The sequence below is a fragment of the Rousettus aegyptiacus genome, unplaced genomic scaffold (genome assembly GCF_014176215.1).
Source record: "Rousettus aegyptiacus isolate mRouAeg1 unplaced genomic scaffold, mRouAeg1.p scaffold_m13_p_7, whole genome shotgun sequence".
Lineage (NCBI taxonomy): Eukaryota > Metazoa > Chordata > Mammalia > Chiroptera > Pteropodidae > Rousettus > Rousettus aegyptiacus.
Genome location: NW_023416310.1, coordinates 102,755,036 through 102,780,954, shown reverse-complemented (window position 1 = coordinate 102,780,954; position 25,919 = coordinate 102,755,036). Strand labels below are relative to the sequence as shown.

Sequence of the window (25,919 nt, the reverse complement as noted above, 5' to 3'; positions counted from 1 at the left end):
ATCGATTATCTACTATTCTACCAACATGATTTCCCAAAATTTAACTAGAGTTTGGATGCAAAATTTCAACAGGAATATAGTTACATAATATCCTTATCAAATTATAGCACTGGGTAGTATTATGATTTAATTATAACTAATTAGAATCCACTGATTTTTTTTTTCCTCCCACATTGAGAGGAAACAATCAAAAGAGATATAATTTTTATATATACAATATACACGATGAAATCTTCTATCCAAAAATAGGTACTCTGGAGACAAATATCAAGCTTTTAATTACTATTCAACTTTCTTGCTTTTACATCCTATGAAAAATACCAGAAATTTAAATCACGAGTCTATCTCACTTCAGTGATACTCACTGGGCTTTAAGAAGATCTTTTTCTCGTTTCTCTAATTCAGCTCTAGCCTTGTTTCTTTCTTCTTCTTCCATGTCGAGCTTTGTTTCAAGTGCTTTTCTCTCCTCATCAATTTTTGCTTGCATTTCAACCATCTTATCTGGGGAAACTTTCTTTTTACCTATTTGAGTCATTTAATTGCAACGATCATTTTAGAGCCAACATTTCAGACTTGTACAAATTCTCTTCATCTTTACGGTATATTCCTCAATAATATAAAATCAAATAACAACATTTTAAGGAAATCAAATGAATAATATATTTGATGTTCCCAGAATAACGTTTTAACTAATTGCTAAATTCGAACTGTCGCCTAATTGTACAGTGATAACTAACAACAAAAGTAAATGAAAGAGAAGCAAAACAGATGAGCAGTGGGGGAAAAGAAAAAAAGAGATTAACAGGAAAGCCAAATAAATTAAAAAAGCAAAAATCTATGTGTTCCCAAACAATATACATGATCAAAAAAGCAATATGATTACTTTTTTCTGATAATCAGGTACAAAATCAAGTGGCTCCTCAAAACACCTCCCCAAATATATTAAATTAATAAGTAAAAGTCACATATAGGTATAAAATGAACATATAAAATCATCAGGCAGGACTCAAAGTACTATGTAACAATAAAGGAAAAAAATCTATATTGTTACATAGTACAGTTACACAGTAATTAACCAGGCGTTTTACAGTTGCTGAGCTGTCGTGACATATCTTAAATGCATAACTAAAATAACATTATTATGTCAGATGCAAAGCCTTAAATCTCCCTAAGTCAGGTAAAACATGACAAATGTCAAATAAGTAGAAATGCTACAAAATAATAAAGCTGGAAATACAGCTTGCAATTATTTTTATTATAATGTTTATTATAATGTCTAGTAGTGTTTTACATACAAATAGCATAAATAAGAGTATTAAATTGTTATATATACTATTAGATAAAAGTTTCCTGGATCTCAAAATCATGAGATTAAAATGAAAAATCAAAAAGAAAATAAAAACTAGCAGATTAAACTGGTTATGAAACTGAGTCAAACATCATTCATTTCTGGTAACACAATTTCTTTGAAACATACTTTCCTTCAGAAAAACGATCAAACTTTTCGCAGAACTGGTCTGAGACTCTCCTGAAAGCTTTCTGTCATTAACTTCCTTCCCAAAGGACCACAGAAGAGTGTAAACCAGATAAACTGTTAATGTCTCCACCAAAAGCTAACCCCTCCTGCTAACAAGGAAAGAGAACTGAAAAATAATGATGATGGAGATATGTATCTGAATGCATTCTTTCTGGAACCATGAGACGGAGAATCATTTATAGGCTTTAATTCTTTAGAATAAAATTATATTAAAAACCCTAAGGGATTAAAATATATTAAGCCCTCATTCCCATAGAAACATAAGTCCAAAGCAAACTTAAGCCACAAAACAAATAAGCTAAATAAAAGAGTAAATAAAAGCAGTGATCCAAAGTCATGCTTCGGTGTGGTGTGATTCATTGCATTCCAGGTCGGGATGGAGACCTGATTCTGCGGCCTCTGTGGCACAGCCACCTGGGTGTCCTGAATTACACTGTTAAAAGGTCATTCAGAAAAGTAATCTAACCCTTATTGTAAATGAATTCCTAGAAAGAATTTCCTATTGGCAATGTTTCTTAGAAATTAAAGGGGAAAAAGTTTAAGTTCAGGTACAAAATGTATGCATATGTAATAAATTATAACTTTCTTTCCACCTCAGAATTACAAATATTTAAAGAAAAAATGGCAGTGATGTTAAGACAAAAAAAATAATAATAATAATAATAATGTGTGAAGACATGAATACTGACGTTATAGAGGAAATGATCTGATCAACATATATAAGTTAATATTTTAGGCTTGCAGGGTTCTAATTGTTTTGTTAACAGTTAAAAACATAGTCTCCAAACCCATTATGAGGCAGTGAAATAAAAAGATTTTATATGTAGAAATACAAAATCATATGCCTGTTGATGAATTACTACTATGCCTAAACTGCATTAGTTATTCAAAACCATCCAGGAAATAATTTCCAACCGATGCTGTAGCAACAAAGATCTTATTGTGTGCTCTTTTTATGACCACGTATACATAGCTGGGTTCAATTTCAAAAGTCTAATATTTCAGTAACATATTATTGCCAGAATTACTCTGATAAATCATTATATTTCTCCCCAAATAATATTTTAGCTAAATATAAATATGTACCAACTCTCCTAAACCAGGCACTTAAAAATGTGACATCACTAAAAGTCACAGTTACATTAATTTTTTAAAAGATCATAACCAAACCAAACAAACAAAAAATGGTGCTTCTTCTAATACTGCATAATAGAATTCAGCCTGAGGTTTCAGATAAGTAAATCTAAAAATACTGTTAATGTCATAGAGTAATTAAGACAAATAGGAATATTTTTAATTGCCCTGTGCCATGTGCTCTACCCAAAACTGTGAAGGTGAACTTTGGCAAGGTAGAGTTAAAGGGAAGAATCTCAGAGAATAGTTAATCGAATTAATTTAATTTTCATTACAAAAACACTCATGGGCATACATAACCAGGCATTTGATATCTCACTTTTAAAAAAAAAAAGGAAAAAAATACTTGACTGTGAAATAATTTATATTTCCAAAATTTGGCTTAATGTGTCCTTAAGAATTTAGGAAAAAAGATTATGCCATCTGGTTCTGGTGATACATTTATTTTTGTCTATTTTGTTAATTAGGTCTAGCACATCATGTATGTTTGTCAATGTCAATCTAATACTTCTGAATTGTTCCCCTAAAAAGATAATTTGGAAACAAGAATGTTCCTAATATCTTCCTCAATAAAAACCCAAGTAAATTTTTAAAAATAATTTAGAAATTGTTTTTTGTTAAAAGCTAAAGTAGAAAGATTTTTTTAAATACAAAAGATGGATACTTACCTTATAAAAATATTAAATTTAAAAAATGTAATATAATTAAATGACAAAATTCTTTTAAGTTTAAATAATTATACCATGTGGAGTGCAAATCAATCACACCAACCTGCTTGATCTTTCAATAAGAAGTAGTAAGCAAATCGTAGACAGGAAGCATATGCACAGAGATGAGGAGGAAAAAAAGAAAAACATTATTCTTATGTAAAACAAAGAAAAATGTATACTAGCATTTATTTATTGTATAAGTATAGAAATAAATCATTATCAAGACTGGAAAAGAGCAGTTTTATATAAAAAGTAAAGTATAGTCATCAACACAATTAGAGATGTAATTGAAGCAGAGATAATAATAATTTAACCTAAGATTATAATTCAAATCGATCTCAAGAGCTCACACTGACTCCCAAACAATATAACAGTTCAGCATCATGTGGGTATAACAACAGTAGACATAGAATTGGGAACCTGCTCAGACCCGGGAAGTATTCTAAAAGAGCAAAACAGAAAATTAAGCCAATTTAAAAAGTTAATAAGTTAAAAGTAGCAAAAGTCACAATGTACATGTTCAAAATTTCCCAATTCAATGTTCTTCCAATATGAGGATCTGTTACAGGTGTGCCTCTCTTTAAGAAAATCTGACCCAAAATAAGATCATAGTAATTTAGCGATTATTTGATTAACAAAAGGATTTGATGAAAAAAATTTTAAAGGCAACAAGTTCTCCCAATGCATTTGATTTTCCAACTTGATTTATAAGCAACTTTTTCAGAAAAAAATTTTTATTGCACAAAGTGAAGTACACCTGTATAAAACAAACTTGCATTCAATCTATTAGTAGATTGTTAAGGATAATTATAAGAATGATGCTATAGAAGTGAATGACCAATTGATGATTCAAGCAAAGAACACCTTAAAAAAGACCATTCATATTTTTAAAAGTGAAAGTACATACAAGTTGCACACAGTAACCACATGCTGGGACAAGCATCTCTCTACTTCAACACACCCATATCACTACAGAAGAACTTAACATCATTTGCTAAGTAAACAAATAGAGCTAAAATTTCTTTTAAATTTAACAAAGCACAACTCATTTCATATCATACTTTCATATCACTAGTCTTTAAGGATTAAGGTTAAGTTTTATAACAGAAAATTAAATTATAATGCCTCCCACTCAGATATTTTCTTGTATTTCTTGTATTTGTTTATAATACAAAATAATACCTCTATATGGATTCTAAGGCAACTTTGTATATTTTATGTTATCCTCTGAAATTGTTTTGGTAAAATTTAAGAACTGTCAACAGAGAAAACAATTCTTAATATTCATGGAATTCTTCCTCTAGAATGCTAAAAGCATATGAACAATACCCAAATGCTTTGCTATTAGTTTTGAAAGGTTAAGTATACAGATAATGCTTGAAAAGGCAGTAAGCTGCAAACTAGTACAAGCATCAATCCCTTTCCTTCTGAAAATAAAATATAAAATTAATAATACTTTTCGATTTAATTAAGGTTTAATAAAAAGTCTGTAGGTTGGAAATAAGTCAATAGATCCTGCAAAAACATCTTGTGGATCTGAATTCTAAAATCATAATTTAGAAAATTTCTTAAATCAATCAGGTAATTTAGAGATAGGGATAGATGGCTATTTGATATAAAATACTATTCAATTTATCTTTACTTGCTACAAATTTTACTTTTTTGGGAGGGGGGAGGGGAGCTTTCAATCTTAAGCTACCCTAAGAAGAGGACACCAAAGTGTAAAGTGTTTATTAACTGTAAGACATGTTATAATGGGCACTGGTGTTACTTCCAAATATAATTTAGACTTTTCGAAATTCAGGATTTGTTATTAGAAGTCTCTTATACTGACTAGGATTAGAAATTTGTCATGAAACATGAAAAGGAGCAATAAGAATTATTCTTTTATACAGCTTACTAGCTCTCTTTACATTATCTCAATTGCAAAAGCATGAATTTCTCTTCCATTGTCTCAAACATAAGCTTAAGCATATGTTTTAACAATTATGGGTAACTGAAAGCAATGAAGGGGAAGGGGAATTATCACATGCTTGGTCTAAGGAGAAGTCCAACAGGTATTCTTTAAGTGATGACAGGGAGCAGTGCAGCATTTCTCAAATGAAGCCCATGGGTAATGGAAAAGCCAAAGCTCTGTTAGAGAATTTAAGAGCCTACCACTCACTAGGCAAGAACTTATCCAGAGGTTTCTCTATGACAGAACATGTGGAGTCTGAACTACTGCTGCTGCTACTGCCTGGAAGACAAAGAAATGAGCCCAACGGGAACCAAAGAAAAAGGAAACAAGAGAAGGAATACATACACAGAGAAAAATTCAGAGAATTTTAAAGGACAATCAAGCTTTGTATTAAAGAACTAAAACTTACTTTCCCTTAAAACCAGTCTTGGTAGTCTAGCCAATATTCTCTAACAACAAAGCCAACCAGGGGAACTAGAAACTGTATTCCTCTAAGCATCAACTGTGGGCAAACCCCACTACTGACCTAAAACACAGTAATTCAGAGGGTTGGAAAGACAAGAATAAAATAATAAGTCATTTGGTGACAGTTGGTTAAAGAAACTGAGTTTTAAAATTTAAAGTTGTGCACAATTAAAATTATAGAAGTGATAAACTGCCCTTCATTAGAGAGAGGTTGGTTTGTCTCGTTTCACTCGTTTCCCTCTAAAACATGGACTATCAGATGTAATCAGGCATGTTTTAAGGTTTCATGACAAAACTTTGAAAAGTTCACTGAACATTTTAAGATTTCTAAGCCTGAAAGGAAGACACTTTACTATTAAATATTTTAACATATGCAATGATGGCATTTTTTTCTATTTAAAATTTTATTTTTAACAAATCCATTATCTGCTTTAGCTTTGAATAGTTTACTCTGTGAAAAAATAGGTATGAACACAAAACCATTTCTCTAAATCAGAGGTTGGCAAACTTTTTCTGTAAACATACAGATAATAAGTGCTTAGGTTTTGCAGGCCATGCAGTCTCATGTGAAAACAGCCAACCAAAGGCCATATGCAAACAAATGAGCATGGCTATTTAATAACATTTTATTTACAAAAAACGGGTGGTGGGCTAGATTTGGCCAGCTGACTATATTTTGCCAACGCTTGCTCTATATCATGCTTTTCCTGTCTTATGAAGTTATAAAATCTTTATAGCTTTTAAATTTGGGACTCCTGATCAAGCAGTGATAGGCTTATTTTCAGCAAGATCATTTTAATAAGACAAGCAAAATATGTACCAGCTTGAAAACAATGATCCATGTTAATGGAAGAGAGTTCTGAAATAAATATTTAGGATAAAAAGATCTGAAATGTAGGCCATTATAATATGTCTCTCTCTTTTGCATGTTGTCTACACCTTTATCACAATAAACAGTCTTAATCCACACTTGGCAACATATGCCCAATAACAAGGTGAGAATAAAAGTACATTTTATAAAGAAAAAAACAATTAAAAAATAGAATTCTTATACGAATTTATTAAAGATTCAATGACTTCTAAAGCCTAATCCTGCTTGAGAAAAAATTCATATTATCCTAATTTCCTAAAAAGTTTAGGTTCCTAACACAGATGAGAGTCCAACATAAAATTAAAACCTTACATGAAATTTTTAAATGGTATATTCACTATCACAGATTTGAACAATTCTAAATTAAAAAAAAAAAAATCCAGAACATATGATATTCTGATTCAACTATAAATGGGAGCTCAGTACAGAAGGAAAACATAACGCAAAGTTAACCAGACATATGGCATACTTCCTCTATTTGAATTGCTATCATAACTAAAAATGGTAAAATAAAAGGCATGCACTCAACTGCCCTGGGAATGTTGAACCATCATTAAGCAGCAATCCCAGTTAATTTCTAGAACTAAGAAGAACTTACCCCGTCTTTTTTTCCTTTTCTCTCCATCTTCTCCAGCCTCACCCTCTTCATCATCCTCCTCCTCTGACCCACTGATATCAGAGCCTGATATTTCTTCCCCTTGAATAGAAATTTAATATGATGATTACTATTCTATACCAGTTCTGGAGATGATGATGGCTGCAGATCAATATGAACATACTTAATGCCACAGAACTGTAAACTTAAAAATAGTTAAAATGGTAAATTTTATGTTGTGTATATTTTATCACAATAAAAAATATTTTAAAAATTAAGTCAGCAAGATAATGGTATGAACTCAACATCAACAAATCTAAGAAATTTTAGATCTTTAAAACATACTGACTATAAATACCACCTAGTGGTCACATTTAAAACACCAAATTTCATTATTTAAGAGACAGCTCAATTATTACTGCTTTTGCTCAACAATCTTACCCGAGTTTACTGAATTATCACCTTCTCCAAAAGTTTGTGATGTTGGCATCTCTGGATTTCACATCTGATCTTAACCAGTTTCCCTACAGACTGAAAAGAGTTTCAAAGCCCTCTGTTTATGTAGTACGCAAAGGAGCCCTATGTCTACGAGTTCTTACCATGAAGGTATGGAGAGTCACCCTAAAACTTCGTGACGGCTGGTAAGTTCTCACCATCATAAACAAGGTCTTCAAACTTTCTAACCTTCTAACATCTTGTTAGAAAAGGATTTCCAAAAGAGAATCTCATGTTCAAATTTCAGTATGAAAGCATATTTTCAAGGCCAAGTAATGAAGCTTTGCTTAAAGTAAACCTGATTTACTCATGATTCTGTGATAGCTTTAACTTCAAACAATAGTGACTGACTGATACCTGTCACAGAGAACTCTGGTCACAGTCAATGAAACACATATACTTATTTGTCTCTTCATACAAATAAAAATTCATTATTTAATATATGGTCATATAAAATCTATGAAAGGTCATGGGAATTAAAAAGGAGGTTTACAGCAAGTGAATTTTTTAAATTACACGCACAAACATGTAATTTTGCTTGAGCTTAATATGGAAATGTTAAAGTATGTTAAATATCAAGTTACTAAGCAAAAATATTCTTTTAAGTATCAATGTTAGAGACTTGAGGAATTTTTAATAGGTGGTTTTTATTAGAACACTTAGTGGTTATGCAACATATTTTTAGCCAACATTAAGATTAATACTTTGGGAAAAAAGTTACCTTCTTCAAGTTTTTTTTTCAGTTCTTCTATTTCTTTCTGAAATTGACGAAGTAAAGCATCTTTTGGATCTTCATTAATTCTAGCTTTATTCTTAATATTCTTAGCACGGTTAGCATACCGTAACGTACTGATAGTTTCATCATAATTGTAATCTGCTGGCCCAATATTTGCACACTATTGAATTAAGAATACAAAACATAACATTTTAACACTTGACACAGTTAAAATTAATACTATCATTACAAAGATAGCAAAAAGAATTTCTGAAGCCTACTTCCCCACTGGCCTTCTTGGAAAAGAGAGCATAACCACTCAGGTTTCCAAAAACACTATAAGGGTTAGACTACTAGAAGAAGTGTACTAGAAGAAGAATAACCACAAATCAAATGAAGTAAAATAATCAAAAGTTTTTAAAATGTTATGCATATCAACCATTGGGATAAACAGGAATCTTAAATTTGACTGATAACTACAGCAACAATTATATCTTACCATCATGGTTTTTGAATTTCCTCCTAAGGAATCCTGAAGAAGACGAGTCAATTTAGAGTTACGATAGGGCACATGAGTGCTTTTTCCATCAACCAAGGCAGAAATTACATTACCAAGTGTGGAAAGCGAAAGATTGATTTTAGTAGCTTCCTTTAGGCGCTGCCCAGTAGCTCCAGTTTTTGCTTGTCTTTCTGAACCCTAGCAAAAAACAGAGACATAAAAAGAGCTAAAATAAAAAGTACAGGATATTCTTTGAAAAGCTTTAAAAAAAGTAACATAACAGTAAAATATCTGACATAATATCTGGAATTCACTTCAAAATAATACAGGAAGGAAAGTGGCTGAGGGTAGAGATGAATCGGGACTGGCAGTGAATTGCTAACTGTTGAAGTTGGGTGACAGTCACATGGCCGATCAATCACACTAGGTTATCTACTTTTGTATACATTCAAAATAGTCCATAATTAAGCTAAACACATACACAAGTGAACAACTTAAAAATCATATGTAAATCACACCTTTTCACTTGAATTTTTATTCACTTACAAGATAAAAAAAAAATCATTAAGAGTTGCTCCTTACGTGGTATCCTGTTACTTACAGCAAGATCTACAAGGTGGAGCTTCCCCATCCTGACGTGCATGTTACCATCGACACCTTTTTCACTACATTCTATAGTGATTGTAAAGATGGCGTGGGAACGGGAGCTATGTTCATTCATATTAGTTGCGCCAACGGAACCTTGAATAGAAAGGAAATTCTTAGGAAGTAAAACAACGGAGTGCCTTTAAAAATTATTAAATACCCAGAATGGTTTAAAATACTTAATTTTGTCACAACCAAAAGCCAGAGGGCATGGCTAAACCATAAAAGCAGAGGCCTGTTTAGAAATTTCTGACAATTTATGTTGACAACAAAAGAATTTGTAATGTGTCTCATATTAAAAAGGTAATTTTAGTACAAAATACTTAATTTTTGTCCCAACTATTACTGGCTAAAAAAAGACCCTAATTTACATTAAAAAATAGATGTTAAATAATTTGAAAAATAATGGCTATTTCAGCTATCTCTAAAATGTATTATGTTCTGGGACTCTAAACCACAGAAACACTTGCATATACGCATTAGATGATGCAGGGATATTCAGTGAAGTATGGTTTGCAAAAACAAGAGATCAGAAACAACCAACATGACAGTGGTTAAGCAAGTATAGACTAGTCATACTATGGATTACTAACTGGTCCTTTAAAAAAAAATAAGGTAAATCTGTATGACCTGGAAGGATACCCACAACAGATGGCTGGGAAAAAAGTTGAGAGGAATATACAGTCTAACCATATTTCTATAAAACAAAAGCAGCTATTCAAAATATACTGTTTGTGTTTATAAATAATTTACAGGACTATATTGTGTAAACAAAAAGGTCTGTTTTGTTTTTTAAAGTAGGCATGTATGGGTTTTTTTTTCTTAAATTCCGAAACACTTTAAAAGTATTGTGTTAATTTTACCCAAGCTAAAACTATCTTCCTACTACATATTCATGCAGAACATCTCTCCCGTGAGCTTTGCTTTTACGATGTAAACATTATAAGGGTATTCTGTATTAGCATATGGCTAAATGAAAAGTCAGATGTTAGTACAATGACGAAGGAAGGTAAATGAAAAATTGTGAAAGAAAATGCAAGAATTTGTGACATAATTTTCTATTTTCCGTAAAGTCAAATTATGGACTTAGGAATTTTTTTCCAAAAATATAAAAAACTATTAAGGCTTGATTTTGCTCTTCCCTTACTGAGAGATATTTGATTATTTTCCATTTTAGACCCTCATAAGGAGCATTTTTGAGCAAATATCTTTCTTTCTCTTTAGGATTATTTCCATGAGATGTTATTTTCCAAAGTGGAATTACTGAGTCAAAGGGTAGGAATCGTTTTATAGCTATGTAATTATCAAACCACACTGTAGCAGTGTCTTTCAGTTTGGAGGGGAGAGAACATGTAATTTAAGAAAATGATATTAAGTATTTTAAATACCTAATTTGTTTTTGCTATATAAATAAAGCATGCTTTTAATGACTGTGATTTTTCTGTATTTATGGTTATGACAACAAATACAATAGACATGCTATTAAAAGTGACCTACATTGAACTTCACAATCCCTAGGAGAAAACAGCTTGCAGCAATCAAAGAGACTCAATGCTCTGACCTACTGACACATCGCATAATGGAAATAAAATGAAAGACACTTTCACAGCTTTAATTTTCGTCAAATATTCATTTTGGAATAAGAAAAAACTGAATTTTTATGTTTTTCAAGAGGGTATGAAAAATTTTATCCCATAAGTATGCATGCATATATATAAATTCACGTATATAGGAGAATATTTATTGCAGTACTGCTCATAATAGCAAGATTAAAAACAACCCAAAAGTCCATCAATAAAAGATTGGGTAAATAAATTATGTAGATCCATCCAATGAAATATTATATAGTTATTTTTTAAATACTTACATACGTACTAGTATGTGTTAATGTGAAATGATCTCTAAGATCATATATCAAGTGAATATACTATTATCTGACTCATAAAGAAAGAGGACAGGCACTCTCTACACACATACATATCAGAGGGGCACATTAGAAACTAACAGATTGCCGCCAGGGATGGGCACTAGGTGACCAAGACACAAGGGCAGGAAAAAGATTTGTGTTTAATGTATACTTTCATGCTTTTTGAATTTTATACCATATGTATGGAGTATCTATTCAAAAAAATGATTTTAAAAGGATTATGGTTTACAGGCTGAAAAACACTTGCTCTGAATAAACATTAACCAATTTACAATGATGCCCACAATGTAAATGTACCTAACTAGTTTAAATTTGTACTTTAGTTGCTAGGCAGGCTGAGTATTTGTTCTTGAGATGACTTATTTTCTTAAGTGTAAAATTAACTATTTCTATACTATGACCACCTGTACAAAATAGGTAATTCTCTATATGTATTCATTTTTCATCTACTTAGTGTAGCAGCTTTTATCGTCACATTTCTCCCCTCCTCTATTTTCCTCTTGATGGTTATTTTACTATATTTCAACATAACGTTTGTGTTTTTATGTTGGAACTTTTCTATTTGAACATTTGTACTAAATGTTTAATTCTTGGACTCGATCTCTTTATTAATTAAAAGTATTTTCCCTCTATCCTAGGTTTTCGAATCCCTTTATCTTTGTTTCATTTTATTTCTCTCATTAGAATTATTTAGTTTTCCTTGAAAAACATCACATACCAAGTTAAATTAATTCTCAGGTAGTTGATGGGAGGTTCTCAGTCACTGCTGTGAATGGAATCTTATGTTCAATTTTTTTTTAACTAAATAACCGATACATGAACATTTCCGGTATAAAAAATTTTAAATACATAAAAAAAAAAATTTAAGCTCCCTACATCTCTTTTCCCCAATCTTACTTCCCCTTCCCTAAAGATAACAGCTATTAAATGTCCTTTCGTCTTGTATTTCACATACATGCACGTGGATACGAACACACAATGCCCAAATACACAGTCCAATAATTTGGCTTTTTATACATTAATCAATGGAATGATGTAGTACTGTGATTTGCTTTCTTTTCATTTATTGATATATCTTAAAAATCTTTCCGGTCTCTACATCTAAATTTAACTCTACATGTAGAGTTTTTTCCAGAGCTTCATTATAGTCCCTAGTATTTTTGTACCATAATTTATATAAACAATGTTTTATAGTTATTTAGGTTGTGTCAAACTTTTTGCTATTACGAATAATGTTTCATTTAGGCATTTTTTTGTTTACACTTCAAAGTATTTTTCTAGAATATATATCTAGAATTAGAAATGCTAAGTCAGAAGGAACTCGGTTTTAAATTTTCAACAGATACCATTACACACTGCCCTTCGAAAAGGCTGTACCACTTTCCATTCCCAACAACAGTGTGCACTTTTTCAGAGCCTCACCAACGTGGATGTCCTCTCGTCCAAACCAATGGGTAATAATATCCCCGTTTTAATATGCATTTTCCTGATTGTGAAGTTGGACATCCTTTCATATATTTGTTGCTGTTCATAGTTCTTCTGTGAATAACATATTCATACATATCTTTTTTGCTTATTTTCCTGTTAAAATTTGGTCTTCTTTGTGGTTTATAAGAATGCAATCAATTTTTTAAAATTGTTTAATTACCTGAGTTTGCTTAATTTATAATCTAGTCATAAGAACTTTAAAAAACTGTTTACTTTCTATGTTCTTATCTCTAATTGCTGTTAGCAACATCACTAGTACTAGGCCTGGGTCATCTGTGCACTAAATATTGCTGAAGTTCTGTATTCTTTAGACAAAACCTGAAACAGTTACTAAGAAGAATGCCATTATATTTTTTTGTGTTTGGCTTCTCTTGTCAACAAAAGAGAGGCAGTTATCATGCCTGGTTATGCTGATTCATGGCCTAGGTTAAAATACTCACTCTACCACTTATTAAGTAGTATATAACCTTGGACAAGTTATTTAAATTCTTGGTTTCATCAATCATAAAATAGGAATTTAATACTGTCATAATCCATTGTGAGGATTAAAAGAAATCGCTCTTATAAAGCACTGAGTACAAGCACTTGCCACACAGTAAATGCTAAATGCTCAATAAATGCTACCAAATATTATAGCAAACAAGAGACAACTATGTAAGATTTTCAAAGATATAGCACTATTACTAAGAAACAAAATTTTGGTCAGCATGGAAAGCAATCTGTGATATCTTTCATCCATATAATCTCTCCACCTAGTAAATAATCAGAAAACGGTTTTCAAGAAACCTAAAAATGCAGTCTTTATGGGACAAAGTGCCACACAAGTTTTGCTTCTAAACCATCCTACTCAACACATAAATGTTTACCCACAACTGTATATTACACTTACGATTTTTGTGGCCTAGTGTCATAATTCTATCCATATCGTCTGCATTATTTACCACATAAGCTGACAAATCTTTGATATAGACTCCCACATCAGGTCTTTCTTTAACCTAAAAAAAAAAGTCATAAGACTTTACACATATATCCATAACTCTTCCACAGCTATTTACGGAGTATCTACTATGTGTTGTTTATTGAACACAATTATTTCTGGAACATCTACTATGTGACACTCTGCTAGACAGCAAATATACAATGATGAAACAAGGCAGACACAGTTGCTATACTTGGAGATGAAAATCTAAAAGGGAAACATGCAGATGAATAATTACATACAAAAATTATTTTAACTGTGATAATTCCATGAGTAAAAAAAAAACCACAGGACAGTATAACACTAAACTACAGACAGACTTAAGCTGGTGAGAGGTATAGATAAGTTTCCCCGAGATGATGTTTACACTAAGACTTGAAAAAATATCAGGCAGCCAATATGGGTTGGCGTAGTAGGACAATATATGCAAGGATCCTGAAATGGAGAAAAATGAGGCACCTGAAAAAAATTAACGGAGGCCTGGTGGCTGGAAAGAGTAGGAAGCAGGGGGGAAATAGGTGAGATATCCCGCTACAGAGGTAGGCAGAGATAAGATTAAGCTGTTATTGATCTTAACAGCAATTTGAAGCTGCTAGAGGATTTCAAACAGTTGAGTGAAATACTCAGATCTATGGCATCCATGTAAAAATGTTACCTTTCTGTGAATAACCTTATGAGAACTTTTACCAAATTTGAAAGCTATATTTAGATAGATTTATATAAAATACATATAGTGTTAGAAATATAAAACTCATTCTGGAAGGCCCTAGAGGTCACCTCCACAAATCAACACAATATGGTGAAACAGGCAGAGGCCTGCGGAAGCCAGTGGGGAGAGCCATTCCATCGATAGTAAGACCTCACAAAGATGACAAACGAAAGTTTAAAGAGCAATCCCAAAGACAAAAGTCGCAAGGGCAGACACTCCAAATTCCAGGTGTATATTTTAGACCCAGTTGAGGTTGCAGGGGGAAAGGGGGGGGGATCTCTTTTATAAAAATTTATAAGATGTATTTATACATTAGGAAAAATCACTCCCCCCCCAAAAAAAATTACTTTTCTATAATGAGATAAAAATGAAGCTCTAATTTTATCACTAGTAAAAGAGTGTGTTAGTCCCTAATAAACCAATGGGTTTCAAACTGCTCTCAGAGTGCTAGAGGGTCTGTGGTAGCACTGAGGGAGATACTGTGAGAGTCTGGGGGGCTTCAGGCCCAGACAAGTTCTAAAGAGAGTTTCACTTTCATGTATTTTACATGTTGTGCTTCCACATAAAGTCTGGTTTGATGAAAGTGTTTAAATGTTATAAGGTTTAAAAATTATTGGTCTATTTCACCGCTTCTCAGAATATGCATGGTAAAGAACAATTTGTATATTTCTATTCTGGCAAACTGTTATTTCTGAAAAATACAAAAATCATGCACTTAGATGCCATGGCAACGACCAATCGCTATAAAAGGTTTTCAGCATTTACTCTCACTTTCTGTGCTCATCTTGCCGCCGACTGGAAACAAACATTATCCAAACTGGCATCAGTCCACAAAGCCTAGGTTGTTCTCAATCACAATATGATCTTAATTCAAAATGCAATTAAGTGTAGATAAACTGATTAGATATGAAAGATGAAGAAACTGAATATGATTCCAAATTTGTTTTTAAAAAAAATTGCTATCTATGTTTTCTCATAAAAACATAGAAATTAAATTTATGTAACAAATACAGTTTATAACACTAGAACAATGAATCTCAATGAGGGCAGTTACTCCCCCACCCAAATGCTTTAGAAAGTTGTGGGAGTTTCTGGTTCAATTGAAGATGCTATTATTAATATTCATAAGCAAGGGTCAGGGATAAGAAGCATCTTGCAATGCACAAGATAGTCTTAATCAGTGAAAAACTGTCCCATGCAATTTTGAATGTCCTACCAAATATTCACATGGGTGAAAAATGATTTATAATTATCTGAGTCTAGACTCGAACTCTATTTTACGTATAAAGACAAAGTGCTTTTCTATGACGATAATAATATAGGAATGCAGGAGAACTGAGAAAAGAACGACTTTATTTTACTCAGAATTCTACCAAGAGCTAGTCACTGTTTTAAAAGACCACGTCAATGACAGTAACACCAATCAAGGTATTTAGATCACTGATGCAACATACCTGTAACAATCTGCATTTGTAGCCGTTGCAGTGATGATGATTATGTCTCTTACTGCATTGTGTCATTGAATGCGGTCATAATCAAACACTTTATATATTGAAATATTAGCATTTTATTTTTTCAGTACTTTTATTCCCCTTTATATTACAATTGACCAGTATATTGATATTTTTTAAATGATATGTGAAGGTATATTTTATCATCTATGAATTTTATTTCAGGCTAGATAAAGGGGAATTACAAAATGTGTTATAAAAAAATGGGCACTGGGTCTAACATAGTTGAGAACCATTAAAAAGACTGTTTCTGAGAATAAATCTGATCTATAATTACTGGTATAAAAATAGAAATGTTCTCTCCAAAGAATTATTTTAATAATTTATGCAATAAAACAATACTTTTAAAAGATAAAAGCACAGAACTAACAAAGTATCCATCAAAATTAAAGATGACAACTAGCAAAAAGGAAACTTGTCTTTACATTTGCTACATACACATTATCATTATAGAATAAGCTTTCATTAAAATCCAACAAACATAAATAATCCCTAAGCCTGTAATATACTGTTCTAAAAGCTCAGTTTATATAGTAAAGTTAAAAAGGAAATAGCTAACATTTATTAAATACTTTATTATGTGTCATCAATTTAAATATTTGTATTAATTTGTTAATACTGGCAATAATCCTATGAAGTAGACGCTATTATTATTTCCATTTTCATGTGGCAAAAGTAAGGTTAATAGAGGTGAAGTAACTTACTCAAGAGATCAGAGCCAGAATTCAAGCTAAAATGGTAGGACCTCAGAAACCATCCTCTTAATCCCAGGTGATACCACCATTCACCTGCTACATGACCTTGCGCAAGTCAGGAAACCGTCTAGGCTTCCATTTGCACACCAACAAAACTGAACTGGGAAGATTAAATGAAATAAAATATGTACTACTGCAACGATTTACTGTACAGAGTGCCTCTACCACACTGTAAGAGCTTAGTAACAGTAGCTGCTGTTACTCTATGTGTATTCCGCACCATTCTACAATGGTGGCTGCTGTTAATCTACATACATTACTCTCTAATGATTTTACTGACAATATAATTCCAATGAAAATTCCAATATTAATACCTTAAAGGTTAATCATTTTTTCTCATTTACTAAAATGTTAAAATATTTGGCAATGTTTACTAATTATTCACCACCTGACTCAGCAGTCATGCTTCAAAAATGTATCCTCAAAGGATATTATGCAGCTTTAGAAAAGACAAAAGGAAAAACAATGAGGAAGCTTTCTCTCCACTGATATGGAAAGATTGCCACAATCCATTGTCCGGTGAAAAAAGCAAAATGCAATGGAGCGAAAAGTCGTTTCAATAAATGGTGCTGAGAGAAGAGGATATACACATGCAAAAGAATAAAGTCGTCCATGCCACTTACAAATATAAAAATTAACTCAAAATGGATCAACAAACTAAACAGAGGAGCTAACCAATTCATAAATTTTGTGATTATCTGCTATTTATGCATAGAAGCTTACATTTCCCTTTTCTCAGATGTATGATGAAAGTAGTCTTTGATGACAAGCTATTACCTAAAAACTAGAATTTCTCAATCAGAAAGTTTCTTCAGGTAAAAGACTGAAAATACTAGTATTTGTGACTACATTTGTGATTAGTCTTAATACCTATATTTTTGTAAGTTTAAAAATTTCTTACTTAAAATAAATTCTGGAGTACTTTTGGGCATTCAAGAGAATGAGCACTTACATTTGCATAAAATTTGTGTGTGAATGGTCATAGTTGCTTTATTCATAACAGCCAAAAATCGTAAACAGCCTAGATATCCTTCAACAGGTGAATGGATAAACAGTGATACATACGCACGCGCACACACACACACACACACACACCATGTACTACTACTCAGCAATAAAAAAGAATGAACTATTAATATATGCAACAACTTGGAATCTCCAGGGAGTTATGCCAAGTGAAAAAAAAAACTAATCTCAAAAGGTTATATATTGTATGGTTATATTTATGTAACATTTTTTAAATAACAAAATTTTAGATTAGAAAGCAGATCAGGGGTTGTTAGGGATGGGAAGAGAGGGAGAGGTGGATGTGGTTATGAAAGGCATCTTGGTGATGGAACTACTTGGTACCCTGACGTGGTAATGCATAAACCAATCTACCATGTGATGAAATAGTACAGAACTCAAAAGAGTACAAGGACAACTGGGGGCATTTGAACAAGATCTGTAGATTGTATTAATATCAATATCATGGTTGTAATAGTGTGCTGTTACTTTGTAAAATGTTACCATTGGAGAAAATTGTGTAAATGTGCATCTGTGTAAAGGGTAATCTCTCTGTATTATTTCTTATAACTGCATGTGAATCAACATGCAGATCTATATATATACACATAGTACGCTACTTTTGGAGTAAACTAAGATTGTATTTGTATTTACATAAATAAACACTGAAAGGATACTAAAAGTGATGATCTTAGGGTAGGGAGAAATGAAGCAGATGGGGGAAGAACAAGACTTCAATGCATAAATTTTATAATAGTTTTCTTTTGAATCACGTGACATTAGCTAATCCAAAAAAAGTAAAATCTTAAAAGTACTTTTGTACAAAAAGGACCTTAACTTAGTAAACATTCTATTGTTTTAGGAAGTACTCCAATTTCAATTACTTTACCTCTAACCTCTGTGTCTGGTCCTTGCCCAAAAGGTCACGAACTTCTTCATTATATATTTCCAAATAAGACACTCGAACCAAAAATCTATAAATAAAACATAATTTTTTAAAACATAAAAAACAGCGAAATATTTATAAGAAGTTTTAAAATTTGTTTATAAAATTTGTACCTATATTCCTTTCTTCTGTTTGTACTTCTCAATACTGTAAAATAAAATAATTCTTTTACCTTGTATCACCCTCTGCTTTTGCAATATGACCAAATATGTGAGCAAATGAATTTGGAATGATTCCTCTAAGTTCAGGAACAGCTCGAACTCCTTCCATGGTAAAAGTTTTGCCTGTACCAGTTTGTCCATATGCAAAAATAGTCCCTGAAAATGATGAAGAAAATCAATGACTTTTTAGAGTTTAATGCTATAGAACTTAATCCTCTTAAAATTAATTCCCTTGACACTATGATGCAATTTCTTCCCTGAATTTAAACTTTATTCTAGTAAAAATTTCACCTTTATTATCAACAATTATAACAGGTACTCTGTGCCACATGATCAAAGTACTGTTAAAACACTAAAGTCAATGAGATATTCTTAATGATTAATAAAAAGTATCCTAAACTCTAAATGTAAAATCTTACATTGTGAATAACTTTAAAACATTGTTTGTGATGTGTACATTAATTACTTAATGTGGACATTAAATTGGAGAAGGCAGTAAAATGACAGCAAAATAATACAATTTCTACAGCAGAAAGATCTGTGTGAATCCACATATCTTCACTTTTTAGCCACTTGACCCTGGATAAGTGTCTCCCCAGAGACTATCTCCTCAACGGTAAAATGTGAATAAGATTAACTACCACACGTTAATAGTAAGAACCAAATGAAACAATTTACTTCAAGTGACCAACACGATGCCTAGTGGAATAAATAGTAGTTATTTTCTTAATTCTAAAGTAAGTGCATTGTTTGAAAAAAATTTAAGTAACTGCTGTAAGAAATAGGGGGAGTTAACAAAAAAGCAAAAGGGATGACAAAACATTATAGGTAATTACAATTTAAACTTTCTAAATGGCTAAATTCATTCATTTGACAAATATTTTCCACACACCTGAGGCTGGCATTGTGCTAGACACCAGGAACACAGTGACAAACAAGACAAACACAATCCTTAATCTCATGATGTATGCACATGTGTATATGTAATCTTGGGGAAGAGATAATGGTCAGATAATTATAAGCAGAAGGAGTGTTGGGAATGAGAAACAGAGTTCTAGGTGAAAGTAAGGGACATCATGTAGGAAGGAAAATCGATGCAGGAAGAAAGAAGAGGAGGTCAGAGAAAGCTTTTTGGAAAAGGTCAGGTATAAGATACAATCTGAAATACGAGTAAGAATCTGATAGGATCAGAGTGGAAAGCAAGAGGCAACAAAGAGAATGGAGACTTTGAGGAAATGAAATGAGATCAGAATGGAAAAAACAGATGGAAAAGGAAGGTGCCTGCAGACAGAGCTAAGGAAACTGGCAGGGACCTAATCACACATGGCCACGAAGACCACACTGAGGCTTTTGGAGCTTATCCTAAAAGCAAAGTGAAGCCACAGAATGATTTTCTAGTCAGAGGAGTGACATCATGGCCACTATGGCTATACTGTACATGAAGAATTGGAAGAAAGCAAGGGGAGCTGTGAAGAAACCAGCTAGAGGGCTGGTTGGCCAAGTGAGATGGTCCTGACAACAAAAGGGAAGGAGAAAGGTGGGAAGATTTCAGAATCGATGCAGGTAGAACCAATAGGACCTGGGAAATAACTAAAACAGCACAACGATGTACTGCTTTAACCCAACAGAGAATAATATGGAATAATAAAAATACTTGATTAATCCAAAAGAAGACATAAAAAGAGGAAAAAGAGAAGAACAAATGGGACAAAGAGAAAAAAATAGCAAGATAATAGATTTCTACCTAACCATATAGTCACATTAAATATGGCCTCGATACCCCAATTAATAAGCAAAGATAGCAAGATTGGCTATTTTTAAATAAATAAGACCAATTATATGCTAATATGCAGACAAGAGCTAACAGCAGACCTGAGACTGCTATCCTTCGAAAAGCCTGCTTTCAAGGTTGGCCTTTGGCTGACATCTGGGGATTTAGCAGGATTTAGGGAGGGTACCTGCCAATCTCTGATAAGGGTGGCTCACTATGCCCAAACTGTGTGTATAAACAGGGTGGTTTATGCTAAACCCCTGCTTTCATTCTCCTGAGAGCCTGGGATCTTGGCATGTGCGAGGCCCAGGATGCCTACATGAGCAGCCACCAATAAACTCTGGACGCTGAGTCGCTATAGAGCTTCCCTGACAGATAACATTTCCCACGTACTGTCACACTCAATGCTAGAAGAATTAAGTGCATGCTGTGTACTCTCTAGTGGATTCTTAGAAGCTTATTTCTCGTTTCCCCCAGACTTCACCCCATGTGCCTTCTCTCTTTACTGGTTTTTTTCTTTCTTTTTTTTTCCTTTAATCTTTTTTGCTATGGATTATGTTCATAGATCTGAAGACTCAATGTTGTTAGAATAATAAAATCCCAGTAGGGTTTTTTTGTGTGTGAAAATTGACAAGATGATCCTAAAATTTATACAAAAAATGCAAAGGACCTAGAAAAGCCAAAATGATTTTGAAGCATAACAAATTTAGAAAATGTATATTACCTAATTTCAAAACATATGTAAAGCTACAGTAATCAAAACAGGACAGACATGGAATAGAATAGACAATCCATTGATCTTTAACAAAAGTGCCGAGTTAATTCGATAGGAAAGGGATAGTCTTCTCAACAAATAGTGCTGGAACAACAGATATCCATAGATAAGAAAGAGAAAAAAAAAAACGAAAGAAAAAAAACTTAGACCCTTACTTCATACCACATATAAAAATTAACTCAAAATAGATCCCAGACCTAAACATAAGACCTAAAATGTTTACAACTTCTAGATAAAAGCAAGGGTAAAATCTTTGTGGTCTTCGGTTTGGCAAAAATTTCTTAGCTATGTCACCAAAAGCAAGCTAATAAAAGAAAAACTTGATAAATTGGACTTACTCAAAATTCAAAACTTTTTCACTTCAAAAAACATTAAGAAAATAAAAAGCCACAGACTAGGAGAAAATATTTTCAATTATTTATCTGGTCAATGTTTTGAATCCAGAATCTACAAAGAACAGGACTCAATAATAAGAGAGGCAACCAAATTTTAAAATGGGTAAAATATTTTAAGAGATATTTTACAAAAAAAGATACATAAATGGCTAATAAGCAGTGGTTATATACAGATTTTCAACTGCAAGGGAGATTGGTTGGTGCCCCCACCCCTACAACTGTATGTACACCAGTAGATGCTCAACACCGTTAGTCATTGGAAAAATACAGTCTAAAACAATGAGATACCACTACAGATCCTCTAGAATAGCTACAATTAAAAAGAATGGCAATCTAAATGTTGGCAAGAATGTGAAGGAACTGGAACCCTCATACCGTTCTGGTTGCGGGGGAAAAACAGTAACACAGTCATCTTTGTAAAAGTTTGGCAGTTTCTTCAAAAGATAAAAATATACATTAACCATATGACCCAGCTATTCCACTCCTGTATCTATCCAAGAGAAACTTTAAAATGTGCCTGCACAAAGACTTTTAAAAGAATGTTTACAACAGTATTATTTATAATAGACAAACAACTGGAACAACCAGATTTCCATCAAAGATCCTAAAAATGGTCTACGATGAAATACAACACAGTAATAAAAAGGAACAAACCACTGATACATGCAACAACATGAATGACATTTAAAGACATTATGCTAAATAAAAGAAAACAGATAAAAGAAAAGTCAAAATAGTATATGATTTGATTCACATGAAACTTCGGTGGAAGGCAAAACTATAGACAGAAAGTAGGACAATGGATGCCTCGGAGGGCAGACTGCAAATGGATATAAGGGAACTTCTGAGGGTGATAAAACTGGATTGTGATGATGGTTACACAACTGTATATATTTACTACAACTCATCATCAAACTGTATTACAATGGATGGATTTATAGGGTATTAATAATACCTCGATAAAGTTATTTTAAAAAAGTGAACTATATAAACTACTCACCATTATAGCCTTCAAGAACAGAATCAATAATAGGTCTTGCAGTTAAGTTATAAACATCAAGTTGTTTACTCTCTGGTCCAAAAACAGTATCAAAAGTAAATGTCTTTGGAGGTTCATTGGAAGAATCAGTCTTATGTACAGTGATAGTTCCCCTCATCTCATCCACACTGACAGCTTGTTTGTAGCACATTGATTTCTCTCTCTCATTGAGGGGACGACACCTAACCACCACCTTCACATTATCACAGCTTTCTGGCTTCTCTGATTTGTTGATCTGGTGGAGAAAATATTTACAAATAGTGAAAAGAACATTTACTTTTATCTTCAACAGATTAAATTTAACATTTTAAAAAGGCTACTTTGCCATCTCAGTGCCTTGCACATATTATGCACTCCAGAAATATTTGTTAAATGCAATTAAAGATCTTACAGATAGATATATAGAAAAAGCTTACTAGAAGAAGATAAAATGTTTCTTTTATAATACAAATGAAAGAGTATATCTAGTTTAAATTTATAGTAAATGCTAGTCAAGCAGAAGATGAACTAGTGTATTATAGACTGTCATTCTGCACAAAAGTCCGACTTCCTGTGTTTCCTACCCGTAGAAAACATGTGAACATGGTTAACAACTTTAATCAAGAATATTATAATAGGTCCTATGCTCCTGAGACTCGGTTTTATTTTCTATAATGAATTAGTAAAATGTTTCTTATCATATATCAATATATGGTCTATCTTCTTCATAGAAGACAACAATAACTGACAAAAGAGAGTCCAACAGCAGACAAAAATGTTTTATTATGACTCTAACTGTATCAATATTTGTATATGTTAAGTTTCAATTTCTGAAATTTTAGAATTAAGAATCTATGTTAAACTATCACCTTATTATTGAAGTGAAGTTCAGCAGTTTAGTTTAACAGATACTTGTTAAGTTTCTACTATTTCAGATACTCTTCTAAGCATTAGAGAAACTACAAGCCACTGTCATTGACAAGGACAGATTACATTGATACAATACACTTCACTCTACCTGTACTTTAACCACTCTGCTATGTCACCATTATCTCACCTTGGATTACAAGAGACTCCTAAGTATGTTGCATCTAATTAAGTTCTCCTACAGTCTGCTTTCTATATGGCGGTCAGCTTCAATGTAAATGTAATTATGCTGCTCCCTTACTGAAAACTCTTCAATGGTTTCTCACAGATCTTAGGCTAAAAATCAAAATCCTTCGAGTGCCTTAAAATCTGACTCTGGATCATGTCTACTTCACAGTAATAAGTAACCTTATTTCATAGATTACCCTGCTTAGCTTTTTTTAACACACTGGCTTTCTTTTAGGCCTCTGCCTGTCACCAGGCTCCTTCTCACCACAGGTCTTTTTATGTGCTGTTTCTTCTGTCTAGAACATTCCTCACTCATCTCTTTACTTATACTACAGATTTCAGCTCATGAGCCACTTCATCTGAGCAGACTTCCCTGACCAGGTCAAATACTTATACAGGCAGACCTCAGAGATACTGCAGTTTGGTTGCAGACCACAGCAATAAAGTGAGCATCGCAATAAATCGAGTTGTCATCTTTCTGCTGTTGAAGGATCCTGCCTTCCATTTGTAAAAACTGAAACATCTGTGAAGCACAGTAAAGCAAAGCACAATAAAACAAGGTATGCCTGTACAGACCCTGAGAGTACTCATCTCTCTTACATTTGGTTGCAATTCCACTTTGATAGCTCGTTATTTAATGTGTCTATCTGCACCAGAGGCTGCAAACGGGTAGTCAAGGGGCTGAATTCAGTCTACAGATGTCTTTTGTTAGGCTCATAGTATTCAAAAATCTTATGAATTAGTTGCTAAAATTTAAAAATTGAAACATTTCATAAAAATAACAATTTCCAGACTGTCTTGAAAAAATGGATGATCTGACATCTGTAGGCCAGCATTCCTACATAGCAACACTTTACAATTCACCAGAATCTACTATATTGTATACCATCCATTCACTTCATTAATGAATGTTAAGTGTTTCACCTCTGTAAACATGTGTGGTTTTTCACCTCTGCCCAAGAAGGCAAGCTTCTCTCTTCCCAAGTTCAAGAACCAGGCTGGTTTTGCTCAGTATTGTATCTCCAGTGCCTAACATGTGGTTGGTGACCAATATTTGTTGAATGCATTGATAAATAACTTGAAAGCAACATGGAACAAATATTGAGCATTTAATGCTAAATGTCACGCACTGTCCTTCGGTTCTCTTGAATAGTATTTTATTTCATCCTGATACACCTTGAGGAAAATCTAATCATGTGGAAACTAAGGGCCCGGAAAGATTAAGTAATTGTCGGAGGCCTCATAAGTAGCAAATATCTGGCATCAGCTCGAGCGTTCTCCATTGACCCTACATTGGATTTACGACGCTCCCTTACTAATTGCACAATAAAAATCTGTGAAATCCTACAAGACGAACATACCACCACCCACTCCTACCCTTAGCACACAAAGACACCTATGGGTTACATCCTTGCACTGTAAGCTAAAGCACCAAAACAGAAGTGACAGCCTAAATCAGGGGCTTGAAGTAGGGACAGGCTTTGCTGTCTTCGCGAGCCTGCCTCCGTTGTATAGAGACCCTACCCGGAGCGGAACATCCAAAGCCGACTCTCTGCGGCCCCTCCCTGACGCCCGACCCAGCGGGCAAGGCTGAGAACGAGAGCGCATCCTTTGGCACAGGGCCTTAATGTCAAGGAGCGCAGGCCCTGCAGGATGCAGCGGCGATGATGGAGGCAGGGCCTGCCACCGGCCGCTCCCAGCTACGGCTGGACCGCCGCGCGTCCTGGGCGCATCCGCCAGGCTCCCCAACCGCACGGACCG

The 25,919-nt window shown here is 33.2% G+C and overlaps 1 protein-coding gene across 4 annotated transcripts in view; it reads right to left on the bottom strand.

Annotated features, from left to right (window-relative positions):
• Nucleotides 1-25,919, bottom strand: part of KIF3A (kinesin family member 3A) — a 35,028-nt gene that overhangs the window by 8,812 nt on the left and 297 nt on the right. Inside the window, exons 2-12 of one of the 4 annotated variants that reach the window (XM_016118464.2) lie at nucleotides 23,046-23,319; nucleotides 19,116-19,260; nucleotides 18,887-18,971; nucleotides 13,928-14,033; nucleotides 9,580-9,719; nucleotides 8,979-9,176; nucleotides 8,486-8,660; nucleotides 7,273-7,371; nucleotides 5,546-5,617; nucleotides 3,443-3,451; nucleotides 366-522 (exon numbers count right to left, since the gene is read on the bottom strand). In XM_016118464.2, coding sequence (XP_015973950.1) covers nucleotides 366-522; nucleotides 3,443-3,451; nucleotides 5,546-5,617; nucleotides 7,273-7,371; nucleotides 8,486-8,660; nucleotides 8,979-9,176; nucleotides 9,580-9,719; nucleotides 13,928-14,033; nucleotides 18,887-18,971; nucleotides 19,116-19,260; nucleotides 23,046-23,319 — 1,460 coding nt within the window. The remainder of the gene's footprint in view (nucleotides 1-365; nucleotides 523-3,442; nucleotides 3,452-5,545; nucleotides 5,618-7,272; nucleotides 7,372-8,485; nucleotides 8,661-8,978; nucleotides 9,177-9,579; nucleotides 9,720-13,927; nucleotides 14,034-18,886; nucleotides 18,972-19,115; nucleotides 19,261-23,045; nucleotides 23,320-25,919) is intronic. The other 3 variants (XM_016118467.2, XM_016118466.2, XM_016118468.2) reach the window with 3 other exon arrangements.